Raw genomic sequence first — 19,759 nt, 5'->3', positions numbered from 1 at the left:
ATTTTAAATCTTTTGTTAAATCTAGGAATATTGAAGTTTACATGCTTAGAAAAGTCTCTACTATGTAGACTCACTCTTAAGTGGCTGTAGGATCTGCAGATCCTCTGCAGTCTTTTACTACTTCATCTTGTATTTCCTGAAACATTGCTAGCGTATAGTTTGTAATCTGTGTAGCTTAGTGTTAGGAATTTTATGAAACGTTAGCTCATTCGGAGATGATAATATTCTGTATTAGAATTGCTCCTCAGTCAGTACGTAGGTGTTTGCATTGAGATTATTCAGTTTAGATAATCTAAATTATAGAAAGTTACTCCAGTAGTAACTGATGTGTAGTTATATGGTAGAGTGGTGCTCCAGTAGCTGCAGAAATTCATTACTTCAAAAGATACTACTAGCCAGAGAATCACAGAATCATGGAATGCTTTTTGTAGGAAGGGATTCCTAAGATCATGTAGTTCCAACCTCCCTGCTATGTGCAGGGTTGCCAGCCACCAGAACCAGGCTGCCCAGAGCCACATCCAGCCTGGCCTTGAATGCCTCCAGGGATGGGGCATCCACAACCTCCTTGGTCAACCTGTTCCAGTGCGTCACCACCCTCACAGTGTAGAATTTCTTCCTAATATCTATTTTAAATCTACCATCTTCCAGTTTAAAACCATTTCCCCTTGTCCTGTTTATAAGGGCTACATGCCCTTATAAAAACTCCCTCCCCAGCTTTCCTGTAGGGCCACTATAAGGTCTCCCCGGAACCTTCGATTCGATTCTGAAGCCCCAGTTCTCAGGTTCTGATCTAAAGAGCTTTGTAACTACAGTATGCGTGTTAAAACAAGACAGCTTGAATTGTCTGCATAACTAAAGTTTTGCACTAAGCTTGTTTTTGCTGGGTTCCTCTTCCTTTTGGTGAGGGGTAGAATGAAGGGGAGGTGAAGTTTCCAAATGAGATATTCACTACTCCAGATACCATAGTCAGAATGCTAGAGCTGATAGAAGAAGCTGGAAATTGGACAATGATTACTGATGGCAGGTATTAACTAGAATAGATAATTAAAATAAAAAACCTATTCCTGTTTTAAGCTTACTGTATTTTGTGGTTTGTTTTGTGTTTTTTTTTTTTTTCCTAGGTTGTCCATAGAGATCTGAAACCCAGCAATATTCTTTATGTTGATGAATCTGGTAATCCAGAATCCATTCGAATTTGTGATTTTGGCTTTGCAAAACAATTACGAGCAGAAAATGGCCTTCTGATGACTCCGTGTTATACAGCAAATTTTGTTGCACCAGAGGTAAACACAACGATGGCTTATACACCTTGATTTCTTTAGATGGGAACACACCTAGTTAGGTGTTTGTTCCGTTCTTCTGCAGCAAATGAAATAACTTAAAAGCATTTAAGAATCTGAGATCTTGGTATTTTAATAGCATAACCAAAGCATTTCTAAGCGCTTTTTTGTAGAAAAAATATTTGTCTCCCTCAGGTTTTAAAGAGGCAAGGTTATGATGCTGCGTGTGACATTTGGAGTCTTGGTGTTCTGCTTTATACTATGCTTACTGGGTAAGGGTTTTTCGTTTGTTCAATTCCTTTGCTCTGTAATAGCAAACAAGAACAGTGTGTGTGAGCCCACTGTGACTGTGTTTCTAGCGAAGCACTGATTAATCTCAGTTACAACTTTACCTTCAATAGAATTTGCAGGAACTGATGCCTCATCTGTTTCAGGTGTTTAAATTCTGCTTTATTGTGATTTAGGTGTGAAAATTGTTTTGTTTATTTTTCCATGTAGCTGATTAAACAGCATATATTTTGAAGGCGATACGTTGCAAGTGCAATTGCAGTGCTTTTAAAGCATAGTTGTGAGGAAAAATCAGCTACTGGATAGTTTGAAGTGATGTTCTTAAGGAATAATAAATGCAGTAGAAATACATTTATGTTTGCAAAAGAAATGATTTGTATAAAAGGTGATAAATAACTAATCCAGCAGTGGTTCCACGAGTTTAAAAGATAGCTGCTGTTGCACTTGCTAAGTAGGTTATTTTATGCTGGGTTTTTTTTCCTATTAATCTTTTTTTTTTTTTTTTTTTTTTTTTTTAATTGTTTGGTTAAATAGCTACACTCCTTTTGCAAATGGTCCTGATGATACTCCAGAGGAGATCTTGGCCCGGATAGGTAGTGGAAAATTCTCCCTGAGCGGTGGTTATTGGAACACCGTTTCAGATACAGCTAAGGCAAGTATATTTGCTTTTTTCTGTGAGAGATGAGAAATATACTTCAATTAAATACACTGCTGATGATGTATGTATCATATCATATATTATAAATATTACCCATTGTTGTTTTTAACTACTGAGCTGATTTTTTTAGAATTTTTTCTGTTTACGATCCTTTTCTGTTTCAACAGTCACTTGCACGTAGGATGAAAATTAGATGTGCCTTATACTATAGCTGTTAACAAGCATCCTTAGAAAGATGGTATATTTTCATACATGTGCAATCATCTGTGTCAAGAAAGGCTGTACTTAAATTTCATGTCAAAAAATGACATTCAAAAATATTTCAGAAATCCTAAATTGGGATACTGAAAATATTGTAATAATTACTGTATGTCCCACTGGTTTAGGCTAGGAAAAATTAATATTGTCACATTTGTGTTTGGGCTAGTTCTTCACAGTTACCCGAGGCAGTTCATCTCATACTCTCTTATTAGGACTTGAGCTGTTTATTCTCTTTAGTACTAACGTTCAACCTTCAGCTTGCACAGCTGTTAGAAGACTATTGGACGCAGGTGAGATATGCAAGGGGAAGGGTCATCTCTGTTTTCTGTTATTTTTCCACCTGTGTTGCCTAATCAACTTACATAACGAAATGACATAATGTTAGCATCGTCAGGCAGCTTCTCACGTGCTTCAAAATGATGTTATGAACAAATGTTTATGCTACTGAAATTTTTCGATTTTGACCTGTTATCATTTTTAAAGCTGGAGTGCTGCTGCAACTTAGATTGTCTCCTTGTACGTTACTGACAGGACCTTGTTTCAAAAATGCTTCATGTTGACCCGCATCAAAGACTGACTGCAGCCCAAGTTCTTAGCCATCCCTGGATAGTTCACTGTGACCAGTTGCCTCAATACCAGCTGAACAGGCAGGATGCTCCCCATTTAGTGAAGGCAAGTAGATATTTGTTTGTCTAACTGGCCAAAATCAGAGTAAACAGATTGTTTTTTTTTTTTAATTACTGTAGAATTTTCTCTAATTTTAAAAATTATGACTACAAATTGCTTTCAGACACAAAGTGATCTTATAACATACAACAGTAACTCATTTGCTGTGAATAAATCCAATGTTTGATGGAGACTTACGTTTTCTTCAAGTTAGTACACTTGAACTAGTCAACTTATCTTCCTTAAGAAACAAGGATAGAAATCATTTTTCTGATAGTGAAAATGTTGTTAGGGACTATAGGGAGCTATAAAAAATAGTTTAGTTTTGAAGTTTCAGAGAAGCGTGTCATTGACTAATGGGAAATGAAATAATTCACAACCACAGTATAAGATAGAGAAGGGGAGTTGAAATGGCAGTGCTAATATGATGTCTGTTCCATACACCATGGCCTGAAACATGACTTGGTTTGTGGCCATGTTACAGTTTCTCACTTTGAAGGAGCTGTGGGTAACCAGAAGTTTAATTCTACTCCTCTGTAGGACTGAAGGTACAATGAAATACATTAAAAAAAAAAAAAGCAACAAAAAAGGAATCTGAAAAATATAATTATGATATAATTATGATGTAATAATATAATCCCTCTGTGTAAGTTATTAGGAATTTCTGGCATCCAAAATCACAAGTGGAAAGCGGAGCAGATTCTGATCCCATGGCTCACAACTTTGAGGTTTTCAAAAGCCAGTAAAATCGTGCTGAGTAATGTGGGTGACTTTTACATATCATGTTGAAAATGTAAATGGTTGTGCGAATGACAAGCAAGGACAACCTGCTGATGGGATTTAATTCCCTAACTATCTCATAAAGAACAGAGAAAATTTAGTTTTCCTGTACTCCTTTTACATTCTGGGTCCTTTTTTTTTTTTAATCAGGATACGATAGCTTCAGATTGATCTGAAAACTATTACACTACAAAACTCACAGTGCTGCTGCTGTTTGAACAATGCAGCAGTGTGTTTCTGTTTTGTAGGTGAAAATAAGACTAGAATTTAAAACTTGTCATCAGTCTCTGACACTTACTGCTGTGCAATCTCTGATGTGAGTGATACACATAATGAACTCTTCTTGCTTTTCCTCTCTGACATTCTCACAACAGGGTGCAATGGCAGCAACTTACTCTGCTTTGAATCGTAATCAGTCACCAGTTTTGGAGCCAGTTGGCCGATCTACCCTTGCTCAGAGGAGAGGTATAAAAAAGATTACCTCAACAGCCCTGTGAAGTGACCTCAACCAGATATTTGGTACCTTGGTATAAGATGATAGCACAAATCATGGCGACAGGTAGCACATATCTCACAGATACCTGCAAGCACACTCTGTCCCAGCTGGTACCTATAATGCTGCTGCTCCTGCTGCTGCTACTGCTTTCATCTACTCTCGCTTTAAACTGTTGATGGCAAGTTACTGATCTTACTGGAGCTTCAAATGGAGTGAAAAGTGGAAACACAATGAAAACAATCATGTCCACAATTGAGTAAACCAGAAGAATTACGAATACCACCTCTGTCAAAAATACACTGAATAAAGCACTCTGCACCACATAGCATTATTTTTATAAGGAATATTTTTGTCCCCTGAAACATTCTTTGTTACAGGTAGAGATGGACAGTTTGTGTTAAGCACTTAGCTTAAACTATCTGTTTATATTAGCACTATATACTTTGTGCCATCTGACATTTTGTATGTTTTTGTAAACAGTTCATGAGCAGCACTTTTCTGTGCTGTTTTCTTTAATGTATACATGCCTTGTTTTACTTAGATATTATTAATCATTTTAACAATTAAGTCTGATTAAACAGTTCACCTGGATTAATCAGTAATGTTGGACAGCTCTAAAAGAAACCTGACTGTTAAACAGCTATTGAATGTAATACTACGAATATGTATTTCTCTTGCCTATGTTTTTTCTACATTTCCATGTTTTTGACGCTGCATGTCATGTTAGGAAAATCAGGATGCTGTTTATAGTATTCAAAATTCAAACAGTGCATCTCTCACCATACTATCTATACGTAGATGATATAATGGAGAAAAAAGATAACTTGTTGCATATTTCACTGTCTTTTGCCCCCACCTCCTCCCTTTTATTTCCCCCCATCTAATTTCTGGACTCAGGAATCATTGCTGAATACTTTCTGATAGAGGACAGTCCTATATTGTTTATGCTTATAATCTGTTGTTAATATTTTAGCTCTATTCTGTGACTGTCGTTTAAGCTGCAGAGGATTTGTTCAATGAATCTTGGCATTATAGAAAAAAAGGCAGCATCAAAGATAAAGCAAAACATGATGTCCACTAGTAAGCCCAGAAAAAGTAGGTTTATACTGCATTTGTTACAGTTGCCAAACCAGTGACTCCAATGTTCTGTTGGCTTTTCTCCTTTTTTTTTTTTTTTTCCTCAGATCACTTCGATAGGCAAAATAAAATGAGAGGAGAATCATCCTGATCTGTATGTGCTAAGAAAGGGTCATTATAATTAACTATGAAACATTGTCCCAGTCAGATTCATGTATTACCTGTAATTGTTAAGGAATCAGTTCTAGAAACAACGGCAGTTAAATTATTGTAGATTCTAGAAATGTAAGCACACAGCTCTTCATGGCAATTAGTATTTTTCCCTTGGTGCTCTAGCACTGCAGTTTCCTTCAGCTGTATGGATGCATCTGCCCTTTGTTCAAGAAACATCTTTGACCAGAGGCTGAAAAACGCTATCTTGATTTGTATTTTTTTTTTCTTTTGCTTGACAGTGTCTGCACTTCCAGAGGTATTTAGTAAAAACCTTTTCGCCTATAAGATGACATGTTTTCAGTTCTGTAACTGATTGTAAGACAGGCATATCACATCCTAGAAACTACACCTTCTGGAGCTGTTTTAAAGCAGGTGTTAACCCAAAGATTGTCATGTCTAGCCAGCAAGTTATTTAAAATGGGTCCTGTTGGAATGAGGGGGTTGGCAGTACTTTGTGTGTCAATAATGACATTTCAGCTCAGGAAGGAATTTCTCCCATGTTCTCAGAGTGCACATACATAGGTAGCTGGTGCAGAAGAGGCCAAAAGGAAGTATTAAGATGCTTCTCTATTGGCAATGTCTATGTTAAAAAAAATACAAAATTTTCACTAGTTTCGTTTCAGCAATATTTTGTGGCCCTTAGGCTCACTGGTCATGAGCCAAACAGACAAGCAGTGTTGACTGCTACATTTTTAGATACCCACATTCTCATGTAAATTGGTCCTTTAATCTAGACCATCTTGTATATAGCAGCACAAGATGGATCTTTAAATGCCAGTAAAACAGTTCAGTGTGTAACAGCTTGAGTGAGTTGAAGTCTGGAGTTACTGTATTTTAAGTTATTTTCTAAACCAAGGTGGAAGTGGCCCATCTTCACAGGTGAGGTGTTTGTCAGGCTTGGCTCATGTGTTTTAAGTACCTTACCTCTGGTTTTGGAGCCGTGCTCACAACTGTCACGCTTTGTTTTGTAGCTGCAGTTATTAGAAGCTACAGAGAAATCCACGTAATGCTTCTTTGAATCCTTGCACCTTTCTTTTAGAACTTGAGCGTGTGTGACACTGTGTACATTCATTGCTGGACTGCTGGGTGGTGCAAAGCTAGCAGCTGTCTGTAGGATACCAAGCTGTGGTGTATTAGAAAAAGGAGAACTGCAGATACAGGTGGGTTTTCCCACCTGTCATATTTCATTTGAGATTACCACTTACTATACTTGAGAGCATGAGAGAACAGAGGGGAGAGAGCAGTTGCAGTAGTTATGAAATGCCATCTATATCCAGTAAGGGCAAAGTTCTTGATTCATCATTACTATAGCATTGAAAAACTCCTTGCAAGTTTTGTTCAAGAGATTATTTAAAACTTTTGTCTAAAGAGAGAAGGACATAAGCAAATAGAACTGTGTGTCCGGGCTTGTTTTTGTATGTATGTGTGCGTGTGTGTGTGTGTGTGTGTTTTGCTTTGTAAATGTGGTGTACCAACTAAAGCTGTGCTTTTCTATTATTGGAAGGAAAGGACTTGAGATATGCTGGTCTGTAAGCAGCAATGGGTAATAGCTGAATTTTCACTTACGAAAATGATGTAAATTAGCTTTATCTTGATACTCTTGACCTAATCAAAGGGAAGGTGTACTTATGAGGGATGTAATTATTTTGAACCGGGAGGGGGGGAGGGAGGGTAGGGGGGAGCCTACTTAAAACATTTTTAAAAAATGACAAAATCACAGATAAAATATTTTTCTACAGTTCTGTACAATCATACTTTATACTAGTTTTCTCAGCATGGCACATGAGTCTAAGGTACTATTCCTGGAGGTCAGTGGTATTGTACCTTAAGCAAGACCATTACAATAGCATCTGTTAGATGCTTGGCACTGCTATCATAATAGAGTTGAAATGCTAGTTAAAATTAAAAAAAAAAAAATGTACTGAATACTTTAAATGATTGTTTTATTCAGAGTCTGATCTAGGAAGTGTTCCAATCATGTTATTGATGTGTAATTAGAACTGTTCCAGATGTAACTATGAGCAGTTCTGGAGAGAGATCATTGCTTGTACTCCTGTCCAATGGCAGGTTTTGTAGTCTTCAAAAGAAATCAAGATTTCTACTGCGAATAAACTTTCAAACATATTAAGAAATTGCTTTGTTGGTAACTTATTCATTATAAAAGCTGTTGCTTGTTGATCACTAACACTGACCTATGCTTGCATATATTATATGAGATATAATATCATAAGCACTCACTGTTTGGCCTTTGTAACAGCTTATCCTAGAATCACTCAAGCTGGAAAAGACCTTACAGATCATGGAGTCCAACCACACCCTAACCATCCTACCCTAACTAACAACCCTCTGCTAAATCATGTCCCTGAGCACCACATCCAAATGGTTTTTAAACACATCCAGGGATGGTGACTCAACCACCTCCCTGGGGAGCCCTATCCCACTGCTTAACAACCCTTTCGGTAAAGGATTGTCGCCTATCGCTTGTGGCAGCGTTGTTCTCCCCGCAACCAAGGCCGGGAGTTTCCCGCAGCCGGGCGCTGGCTGCCCTCCCATCCGCGCACGTCGCTCGGGGCGGGGACACGAGCCTTCCCGCTCCCGCCAAGAGCCGCCTCTCGCAGCCTCCGATTGGCTGCCGCTGCCCGCGCCCGCCTTTCGCACCGCCCACGGAGGCGACGCTACGCCATAGCAAGGACCTGACGGTCGCCAGGAGCGCGCGTTCTCGCCCCTCCCCACGGTGCGCGTGCGCAGAGCAGGGGAAGCGGCGCCGCAAGGCGGCGGCGAGCCCTCCAGTCCTCCGACCCGCCGGGGGGCGCCGTGGGGGAGGAAAGTACGAGTGAGCCGCAGCCTCGGCCGCGCCGTTCAGCCCGCGCGCAGCCGCCGCTCGGTTCTGCCTCCGCCTCGCAGGAGCCGCCCGAAGGCCCTACCGCCCCTACCCAGCCCCGCGCGGCGCAGCGCCCGCCGCCATGCCCAAGAATAAAGGTGAGGCCTCCCCCCGATATGTCCCCACCGCCGCCGCCTCGGGAAGCCGGGCCCGGCCGCGCTGCGGAGGCCTGGGCTTCGCTCGCCGCCCGCCGCCGCCTCTCACGTGCTGCTCGCCGCGGCCCGGTGCCACCGTGCGGGGCTGCGAGGGGGCTGAGGGCCCCATGGCGGGCACGGGCAGCTCGGCCGGCACCCGCTGCTCGCACCGCGGCGGGTCGCGGGCCGGCGGCGTGTGGGAGGCCTGTGGAACGGGGCTGCTGCGGGGGAAGGCGGGCAGGGCGGGCCGGGCCCCTCCGTGCGAGCGCTGCCGCATCCCGGCCCGCTGCTGGTCGGCGGCGGGCTTCTAAACGGGGGGTGCGAAACACCGAACCGCTCCTCTGCATCCTCACGAACGCCGCCTGATCCCGTCGCCACGTGTGTGCCTTTTAAATAGCGCCGTCATACAGCGTGGGATTGCGGCGCGGCGTTACGGGCATTCAGGGCTGCGATAGAGGGGGAACGGCTGTTGGCGAGGGTGGATAGTGATAGGACAAGGGGGAATGGTCTTAAACTGAGGCAGGGGAGGTTTAGGTTAGATATTAGGAGGAAGTTTTACACTCAGAGGGTGGTGACGCACTGGAACAGGTTGCCCAAGGAGGCTGTGGATGCCCCATCCCTGGAGGCATTCAAGGCCAGGCTGGATGTGGCTCTGGGCAGCCTGGTCTGCTGGTTGGCGACCCTGCACATAGCAGGGGGGTTGAAACTGGATGATCGTTGTGGTCCTTTTCAACCCAGGCCATTCTGAAACAGCTGCAGCTCTGCTCTTCTGATGGGTATTGCCACCTGCTTATAACTTTAAAAATAAAAATGTTACAATCTGAATAGGCGCTCAAGATTGACATGTAGAAAATGCACCAAAGTCCCCTTGATTAACTTACTGTGTTGACAGGCAGTAACGTGTATTCTTTTCTTCTCTTGTAACTTTTAGGTAAAGGAGGTAAAAACAGAAGACGAGGTAAGAATGAGAATGAGTCAGAAAAAAGAGAGCTGGTGTTCAAGGAAGACGGGCAAGGTGAGTTTCTGAGTGTGGTGTCACAGTGCTGTTGCTTCGGTCAGGTAGTGAGTCGCATACATTCATAGAATCCTTAGAGTTGGAAAGGATCTCTGAAGGCCACCTAGTCCAAGTCCTCTGCAATGAACAGGTACACCACAGCTACATCAGGTTGCCCAGGGCCTGATCGAGCTTCATCTTGAAAGTCTTCAGGGACAGGGCATCAACCACATCTTTGGGCAGTGCCAGTGCCTCACCACCATCACTGTAAAAGAAAGACTTTTTCTTCACTTCTAACCTAAATACAGCCTCTTTGATTTAATCTCTATGAGCTTGAAACCATGAGCTTGTCCTGTCACCACAGATCCTGCACGTTGAATTTGGTACTCAAAGATAGTATCTGGATGTCTGAGGAACTCAAAGGCAGGGGGGAATAAAGATAGAATAAAGATAGGTGTCCCCTGGGTTTCTGTGTGTAGCTTGCCCTGCTGCTGGTAGCTGGTGGTTGTCCCTTGGATGCACAGTCCCAATGCCTGTTCTTTGCCAGCTGTATGGTTCTTGGGGTCTTCTGTGGAATCTCTGAAGTCACTGACCTGGCTAAAACATAATCTCTGTTCTCTCACTGACTCTTGTTGGCTTCACTAACTTGCTGGGCTGGGGATGGGATACCTGGCAGCTACTAGAGCAGGAGCAAGAGGTGCAGCCCTTTCTGTGGTGTTGTCAGGTGCAGTGAGCAACAGAAGTGTTCAGCTGGAGGTTGGTGGCCAGGATTCCCTTGTCCTCTGCCTTCTGATGGCAGTGATCTCACCTGCCCTCTGGCTCACCCTGTCCTGCATGTCATGCTCTGGCTGTGGCTCACGTATACCTGAGCGCATGCCTAGCCACCAGCTAAGCACTGGGACTGGGTAAACACAGTTTATTAGAAACACTGGAGAAGTGCTGATTTAAATTGCTTCACAGACAGGGACAGCTGAATGTGTTTCTTTAATCTCTTGTTCATATTCCACGATAGTTGTAAGCAAAAAGGGCTTGATTTTGATGCACCTATAAAATTTAAAATCCTTTTAAATTCCCAAGCAAAATCTATGTAATGAGATCTGCACAGTTTGTAATATCATCATGTGGTTTGCTGGACGGTCCATCCTGTGCTGTGGAAAGATTTTAGAGTATTGAAATGTAACTCTGACTCTAACTGAGAATATTTGTTTTCTTTGCATGCAGGGATGGTCGGGTAACATTATTCTCAAAAGCCACATTATTTTCTGCTAAATAGGAATGCATTATGTTGCAAACTTTAATAGAGTGTAGGAGAGAATCTACACAGCTTCGAGGTGAAGCCTGTGTTTACAGGGATGCCTTTCGGACAGTTTTTGAGAATAACAGCTGTATCCATAGAGTCTCTGCAGAAAGGATTGGCAGTAGTGGTGGGGGTACCCAGCATGTAGCACATCCTCCTCTGCTATCGGTGGTAACATAGGGGTTTGGCAGGACAGGAGCTGTGCTGCTGTAATAAACTCTTGAGCGTGACTCATTAGCTCTAAAAGTTATCTTTAGGAAGCATTTACAGGAAACCAAAGCATGAATGCAACCAAGAGTGGCCGCTTGTGATAGTGCTTTCATGACAGTGTCAGGAAGGATACAAGAACAGCTGCCAGTGTGGCTGATGAGAGGTCCTCTCCAGGTTTGTGTATGATAAAATGTTACAGCAGAATTTGGTTACATGATACAAGTTATTCTGTGTCTCCAGGTTATTACTCTCTCTTACCCTTTCTTTCAGAGTATGCCCAGGTGATCAAGATGTTAGGCAATGGAAGACTGGAGGCGTTGTGTTTTGATGGCGTGAAGAGGTTATGTCATATCAGAGGGAAACTAAGAAAAAAGGTAATTCTGAAACAGCAGCATTATGCATGATAAGTAACTGTAAGGAAACAAAAAAAGTAATTAGCTCTTTACAGTAGAAATAATAACTCTTGTTCTGTACTTAACAACTTAAATTTTGTTTTTAATAGTAAACTATTTTTTCTTGTATCTGCACTGTCTGGGCACAAAAACAGGCAGTCTGGTTTTTGAGTGCAGCTCCAGAGTTGAAGGGCCGCCCTCAGCAGATGCACGTACCTCAGAGGAGATATCAGACTGCTTATGAAATGCCAGCTTTTCATATTATGGAAACTTGGATCATGTTTTGATACCTTTCTTAGCTTATTCTTTGTACTGGAGAAGAACTAAGTATTATTTATAATCATCCTCTCACTGGGTGACTTATCTGAGAGCAGTTCTGACAGGGGCTTGGGGCAAACTTACAGCTTCCACAGGCCTCTCGGATGCCATCCCTTCGTTGTCTGCTTCGTCAGTTCACAAAACATTTTAATGCAAAGCTGATCTGCAAAACTCCTTACCTCCAGGAGGGTGTATGCATTATCAGTCTTAACTTCAGCACCTCTGGATGGTTTGGTGCCATCTCTTGCCCTTTCAGGTTGTTACAGCCTTGTCCTTTGCTGTTGTGTGGTACGCAGGTGTTCCTCTCGCATTCTGTTCCCAGTAAGAAGAGGCAGTCACTGTGTTCATTCGGGATTGTTCTGCCCATTAATTCTCAGGGGCCGATCATTGCACATATTTTGGAATCACTGTGAGCCCCGCAGGCTGCCAGCAATGTGTTGCTGCTCCAACTGTTAAAGGTGATGGAGAACGTTCACAGATAAATGTTGCCTACAGCAGAATTAATTTGTCACCACAGAAGGCTATTCCTCACGTCGGAAGCAAGTCCAAACGGAGACGTTCTCCATCCGCAGAAAGCGAGCTGCTGTGGGATAGGACCATCGTGTGCACTTCTATCAGTATATCCTGTTCTGCAGGTTTCTGAGGGCTTTGGTTTGATGGATTACTGTAGCCAGTTACTAGGAACAGCTCCATTTGTTTTCTTGGGTTTGTGACTGATTTTTCATCACCTCCTTCACCAACTTTTTTGGCTGTTGCGGAGCTCAGCTCGGAGGGGTGGCTCAGTGCATTACTTCTGTTGGTCTCTGGGAAGTAATGACTTAATAACCATCTTGTTGGCTAGAAGCTCTTCAAAGAAGTCTAATTTACCTTCATAACAGCCCCGTAACTTGCTAAATAATATTTGTACTTGTATTTAGGTGCTTGATTTTTCAGTGAAAATAGAAAGTTAGGATTTCCAGATTATTGGGTAGAAAGTGGAAATGGTGACTGTAGTGAAATGCTTAACATTGTACAGTAAAATTAAATGTGTTGTGTTTGAGTTTTGCATTATACAACAAGAAATTGAATTCCTATAACGTAGCATATGCTTCCTCTTTCAGGTTTGGATAAATACTTCTGATATTATATTGGTTGGCTTACGAGACTACCAGGTAAGCATTCGATGCAGTCCATCACTGAAATAGCTTACAACCAGCTTTGTGTAGTGTGAAGTTACAGCAGGTATCCTGAGTAAATCCACATCTAATTTTGCTTGAATTTGTGCTTGGTTATGCTAAATCAGGATTTTTAATTTCCTCACGTTACAGAGATTGTCTTGAGTAGATGACAAATCCTGGTTAAACTTGTTCTGCCAAATTTAATTGCTCCTTCACACGTTGTTGGCAGTCACCCTGGCCTTATGAGCGTCACACCTGACCTTTTATTTTTTTCCAGGTGTAGCTGTTTGGTGCTTGGGTCCTGTGAAATAGGGAAGATGGAGCCAAGCACCAAACGTTTTGTTGCAGTCATCAGAATTTTGCATCCTTGGTGGTGGCATTTATCTTGAGCAGCCTCTTAATTAATCACCAATTAGTTTCTACTTACATTATTCTATTTCTGGAAGTTTAACTTTACCTAATGTAAATTTTCATTGGCTACATGCTTTTTCATGAGTTTCAGTATTTTGTCATCAGTGGTTCAAGGATAAATTCTGCTTAGATATGGTAAAACATCCAAGATGTTGTTCACTGCATGTGTTAAATTGCTTAAAACTAGAAAATGTTGACATTTTCTTACTGACCACCAAACACCTCCCTATGCATGTTCTGGGAAGATTAATTTTAAAGACATGAAACCAGGCTTCTCAAGTGACTGCTAGCAGAACAAAATTGAGTATCTCCCAGCACAGATGAAAATATTCTACAAAGAGCACTTATTTTTTTTACCTCGAGATTAAAAGTAGAGATAAAGGTGGAAGAAAATACTACTGTTCTATAAGTAATACAGGTGTTACTAGTTTAGTGTACTTCTTAGGGAGTTTTTTTTTCCATCATAAATGACTAATACCTTCTAATAAATTCTTATTTAGGATAACAAAGCTGATGTTATTCTAAAGTATAATGCAGATGAAGCCAGAAGTCTGAAAGCATATGGGGAGCTTCCAGAACATGGTAAGAACGTTTTCAGTTCAAACTGGAAGTTCAAGTTGGACAAGAATACGTAGCCTATCTTGACTCGGTATGAATGCTCTCCCTAACTTTCTGGATGCTTTTTTAGCTAAAATCAATGAAACAGACACATTCGGTCCCGGAGATGATGATGAAATCCAGTTTGATGATATTGGAGATGATGATGAAGATATTGATGATGTAAGTAGTAGACATGTTCCGTATTATATATTTAAAACTCTCATCTTTGACAGCAAGCTGTCTTTCAATGTTTTTTTGGAGAAAGTAAAACTATACACAAGTGTTCAGAATAGCTTACCTTGTCAAGGATTTTGTTCTTGAAGAGTGTTGTGGTGCTTGGTGTATCTACATGCTTCAGGGACTTGTTCCTTCACTTCCTCAGCCCCCTGAATCCTTTTTGGAGTAGGGCACTTGAATGCTTTTACTCAGACAAGCCTGGCAGATGTTTGACCCAGGGACTGCTTCAGAAAGGAGTGTGGACATGAGCACACCAGCTTTCTGTTCTCTTTTCTGTTCTGTGTTCCTCTTCTAGTTTATCTCTACACAAAGCACGTGTATTTAGTTTCATACTGTTAAAATTTGAGCAGTCTTCTCATTACCCTTAAGGTGCTCACAGTCAAAGTCGTTTGACCCCAAGGACACAGATTTAGGTGGCAGTGGCTATCCAAGTGGTTGTGTGTGTACATGTATGTATGGGGGAGGAGTTACCATTACAGGACTCACCAACTAGACGTATGGACACAGCTGAATATTGAAGGAGCTGAATGCAGCCCCGGGTACTGGTCTCTGAACTGTAAGCTCATTACAATAAGCTCATGATGGAAAGCAAAGTAGATGATATAGAAAGGTTTAGCAGACTATTAGGATTTCTTACTTTTAGGATCACTTAGGCTAGAAAGACATCCCAGGCAGCCTGCACAAAGACTTGTGGGTCAGCTCCCATGTCAAATAGGGCAAATTTGGCCAGTTCAGTAGAAGTAGGATGAGCCAAGGATTATGTGAATGCAAACTGTATTGGACACATTTATGGAGCAGGTCGTAGTTCGTATAGGAGTTGCATCAAAAACGTGGCTTTCAACTTCCTGATTTCTCTGTAGTCTTAACAACCTCACCATCTAGTAAGAAACAACTGAAAGATTTTTGTGGGGTTTTTGTTGTTGTTTTAATTTTTAAAAAAAAGATCTTAAATCTCTGGTTTTGCCCCATGTTGTGTTTCTTAAAAATCATATAAGCTGCACCTTAGCAGTAGTGGAGTTAAAGGTAATCACGAATTCGCAGATTGTCACATTCACTTGTCAGTGCTTATCACTAACTGTGATAAGCAGTAACTGACTATGTACACTCTTATAGTAGTAAAATTTATTATAATTCAAATCATAATCTGCTATAAAGTCTTTTCAAAGATGCTGTGCTTCATTTTGCAGCACTAAGAATGTGCACAGGGTCAGCTGGCTCAGGGGATAATTAGTAACTTACTGAGCTAGTGAGTTAACTTAATTGGATAGACCACTCAAGTTATTGTCTTATGCTTTAAGTCTTCATCTTTTTAGTCGTTTCTCTGAGTTGGTAATATGACCAATTCTCCTTATTACATTATTTTGAGCTCATTGAGGCTCTCCATTTCAATCGCTTCTTTCAAACTATCCAAAATCTTGATGAATTTTTCTTCAAACTTACTTTTGAAAAATGCACTTTGAACCTGTCAGTGGTTGAGCTTACTGTAGCTGGAAACACTTTGTAGTAATGTTTGCTTTTAATAAAGGAGCCATTGTAAGATCTTAACGTCATAAATTGCTGTATGAATATTGCAAAAATGCAATTTGCAAACTAATGGATCACAATGTGGGATAATGCATTAAAGTGAGCAGCTATTATTATTTTCAGGTTTCTGAGGTATGTTATATAGTATTAATTTCATGCTGTAAGAAAAGAAGAGACATGAAGTAACAAAATAAGAGTAATCTCTCTGAGGATCATCCCAGTCTACGTGGGATCATGTATGGCTTTGAAAGTCATAGTCAACATGAAAGACTTGGTGGAACCTCTCCATAGTTACTTATGTCAGGAGAATGGTTAGAAAAGTTCATTATGCCACTGAACTTGTTTGAGTAGTCAGTGCTTGGGGATGTTAGACTTAAACTCTGTTTGGGCTTCTGTTCTTGAGAGTTAGGGGCTTTTTTATGCTTGTGCTACTTGTATAAATATGGGCTCTGCTGTTCTACGTAACCGTAGTATCATCACATTGGTGATGAGGGCATAGGAGGAACGTAATTGTTCACATGTTAAGAAAGGGGAGATGCAAGCTGAGGGAAAAACCTTATTGTATGGAGCTCAGGAAGTTTCCTGTTTAAATGTAAAAATAGCTTAAAGACGGAGCTGATGAAAGCTACGTGTGAATAAAATTATTTTTCTTTCTTTTTATTTTTCAGATCTAGTTTGGAACAGAGGTTTACATTCCAACTTTCTTCCTCCAAGGATTGTTCTACATTGATACTTTGATTATTTTTTTGGGTGAAGTACCTTTCTTTTAAGAAGACGGAAAATTCTTGGTAAAGAGTGTAGTTTGTTACATCAAAAGGATTTATTTTCAATGTTTGTTTTAAAGTATTTATATTTCTTTAGAAATGGATAATGCTGGATTATCACAAAGGTTAAATGAAATGCCACAAATATTTTCCCTTCACCAATTAGAGCTTTTAGCTCCGGGTATAAGTGAGATACAGAGACATGGGCTGTAAAAGACTGGTTTTCCCCTCTTGTGCTTTCATCACTACAATACCAGTTCAACTTGTATTTTGAAATAAAAATTGTTTACCCTGTAATTATCATGAATTTTGATTAAATACCCAGTTCAGATTAGTATTAAAATGTACTATGCAGTGTCTGTCCTTATACCCCTTGCCTTGATATTAACTTTAAAAGATTTTGATAATATAAAAGGAAGGCAGAAATCTGCATTTTAATTCATAATGCATGAATCTGCTCTTCACATCTCGTAGCATGCTGTTATTTTTATACAGATTTTGATAATTAAGAACACTCATAATTTCAAAGAAGCAAATTTGCCACAGCGGATGGGTAGAGAAGTAACAATGAACCATAAGCAGCATCTTAAATTTGCAGTTGTTAAAAACTGTCTTGTATGCTTAGCTCTTCTGTGTGTTCAGTAGCTAAGTTGTCATTGTGGAAGATGAACACTGGGTGGCACCCAACATAACAGGGATGCGTTCATACAAACCGGTAGCAGTTGATTCTGTACTGAAAAAAAAAAAACTAAAATAGTTTTTCCCCAAAGCAAATGGTTAACATTCATGATATGTTAAGCGTGTAGAATATTTTTACATTATAGAAAGGGTTATGTTAAGAGTAGAGTTTTATTTTAATCTTAAAGTCCATGCAGCCTAAGGTACAACATTAAAGCTTATGTGAACTCTGAATAACGATATAAATGAGAAATTAAATTTGTGTCAAACGTAGGAAAAGAATCTTTTCATCCTGAATGAGTCGCTGAAACAAAGTAATGGAAAGATTCTTCTCCGCCTTTGGACTGGAGGAGTCAGTTAAAGCTGAATAAAGACTAACATCATCATGAAAATATTATTTTGTGGTAGCCTTAGTTTGTTTGTCTTCAGTTATATGTTTAACAACTCTGAAAGCAGGTTAATGGAAAAATTCCTTTTGTGCCATAAAAATCTGATTGTTGAAACTTGTATTCATCATGCAGTCTTTTTGGTATGCTGCACAGTGACTGCCCCAATAGGTAAAACAAAATGTCTGTAGACACGGAGCGGCCTCGGTGCTTTATGGGATTATTTTTTTTAAGGAGGATTTCTGCATTAGGTTTAAATTCCCACAAATTGTCTTTCTCTCTTGATCTTTTTCCTTCTTCACAGTATCTATTATTCCTAAGAGAAGATCATACAACAGTAACTATTTCTTAGACTTGAGTACTTTTGGCAAATATTACATGGATTTTAAAAACTCATAGTAAGAACTTGCTAGATATTGGGAAAATGTGCTGTTAACATAGCACTCCTCTTGCCCTGATATTAAAGTATATAAAGATCCTGTCTTTGTATGTCTGTAACATTCAGTAGTGAATCAACATACAAGTTGTAAAGTTTCAGGGTGAGGTTTATAAGCTGCTCCCTGGCTTACTGGTTTCCTCAACATATTGAACAGACCATCGAGCAGCTCTGAAAATGGTCTAGAAACTCCCAAAACCAGGCGTGGTGCAGAAGATTTCTATGCAGTAGTGGCAGCAGTGAAGTTGATGATTAAATTACAGTGAATGTTTGCCGAAGATACAAGTACAGAATTTATTCTTGCCAAAAACACTTTTGTACATATAAGGAAAAAGTGTAAAGTACATTGTCAGTGGTGAGGGAAATAGAAACAAATATGCTGCTGTTGCAAGAAACTTACTTCAGTGTACTAGAATTCTCTGGTAGAACAAAATGCTCCAGCTGTGGGGCAAAGATGAAATTCTGTTCCTCACAGAATTGTTTCCAGCCTTTATTGGTCACAAGCTCCTGTCGGGCCCACCCAAAATTCTGCAGAGCTCTTTAGGAAGATTCCTATTCAACTGTGATTTTCTTCTTAGTGCTCTGGCTCAACACCATCTCACTGATTTCACGGTAGGCTGCTTGGTCTTTCTCAAATAAATGTCCTCATTCTCTGTCCACTGCCAGACCCCTTTCACAGAGCAAACTGGGCAGCTTTATATTGTCTCTTTTTCCTCCGGAGGTAAAAAGCTGCTTACACAAGGAGCTCTGATTTCAGTGTCTACATGCAAAGAAGGCAGCAGCTGCCAGGTAGAGGACTGCAAGATTGCTGACTGACGCCATGACAGGTGGTCATTTCTATATAATTTTTTTAATAAGACTTGTTTGACTTTGAGAACTGCTGCTGGCTTTTCTACCTGTAGCGTGAAATTTAACACAGAAATTAAAACATGGATTTTCTGCGACTGAAGAGTAAACTTTGTGTTCTCTGTTTCCCACTGAGAGTTTTGTGATTAAAACTTTGAAGCAGTTTTTGTTGTTGTTGTACCAAATCTTTTTTTGTCTCAATGGCCTTTTAGAGTGGCAGCATTTGCTTGGGCAGCCCCAGTGCTTTTCCACCCCAATCCTTTGCACTGTCTCATTTAAAAAATGTATGTGGTTTTAAAGAAAACCTTCACCGCTCTCCTTCCTCGGGCAATTGAGGAACTGGTAATCCATGGCTCTTTGACTGCTGTTTCCTTGTTGCAGTTTCTATGTGTAAGTATAGGTTACTGTGTGCTGTATGCGCTACCACACGTACGTGTGGCTCCATGCACAATGGCCATGAGCAAATGCATGCTGATGGCAGGGTGGCAGTTTGCTCCGTATGGCATCTGGCTCCTCCTTACCAGGTTCTTCGTGACGAGATGATAGGACTTGTGGTTTATCTGGGTTGTGAGCTGGTGCTGGAACTGTTTCCCCCCGGGGCCGTGAGGTAAATGTTGTTTCCAGCTGAGATGTGGTGTTGAAACTTGCTCAACAGTGGGAGCGGTCAGCCTGGACCGTAATCGTTTGCTGTTACTGAACGTGAATGCTGTGGGACTTGAGAACCTCTCTTACCTGACTTAGTAGCTCAGACCTAGTTTTTTGCCTGTAAACACAG

At 40.7% G+C, this 19,759-nt stretch overlaps 2 protein-coding genes across 4 annotated transcripts in view; both read left to right on the top strand.

Annotated features, from left to right (window-relative positions):
* Positions 1-7,851, top strand: part of RPS6KA3 (ribosomal protein S6 kinase A3) — a 70,031-nt gene extending 62,180 nt beyond the window's left edge. For all 3 annotated transcript variants that reach the window (XM_042866980.1, XM_042866979.1, XM_042866978.1), the window contains 5 exons: positions 1,122-1,283; positions 1,476-1,552; positions 2,103-2,220; positions 3,019-3,159; positions 4,308-7,851. In XM_042866980.1, coding sequence (XP_042722914.1) covers positions 1,122-1,283; positions 1,476-1,552; positions 2,103-2,220; positions 3,019-3,159; positions 4,308-4,430 — 621 coding nt within the window. In that variant the 3' untranslated portion in view covers positions 4,431-7,851. The remainder of the gene's footprint in view (positions 1-1,121; positions 1,284-1,475; positions 1,553-2,102; positions 2,221-3,018; positions 3,160-4,307) is intronic.
* A 746-nt stretch (positions 7,852-8,597) lies between these two features.
* EIF1AX (eukaryotic translation initiation factor 1A X-linked) lies at positions 8,598-17,710 on the top strand. The gene is made up of 7 exons (XM_042867464.1): positions 8,598-8,698; positions 9,666-9,749; positions 11,506-11,609; positions 13,046-13,096; positions 14,014-14,095; positions 14,202-14,293; positions 16,543-17,710. The coding sequence occupies exons 1-7, from the start codon at positions 8,683-8,685 to the stop codon at positions 16,546-16,548; spliced, it is 435 nt and encodes a 144-aa protein (XP_042723398.1). The 5' UTR covers positions 8,598-8,682; the 3' UTR covers positions 16,549-17,710.
* Positions 17,711-19,759: the final 2,049 nt, after the last annotated feature.

Source organism: Lagopus leucura, unplaced genomic scaffold (assembly GCF_019238085.1).
Source record: "Lagopus leucura isolate 7727_CA_CO unplaced genomic scaffold, USGS_WTPT01 Super-Scaffold_100001, whole genome shotgun sequence".
Lineage (NCBI taxonomy): Eukaryota > Metazoa > Chordata > Aves > Galliformes > Phasianidae > Lagopus > Lagopus leucura.
The sequence above is the reverse complement of the archived record's forward strand: the minus strand, read 5'-3'. Positions and strand labels throughout refer to the sequence as shown.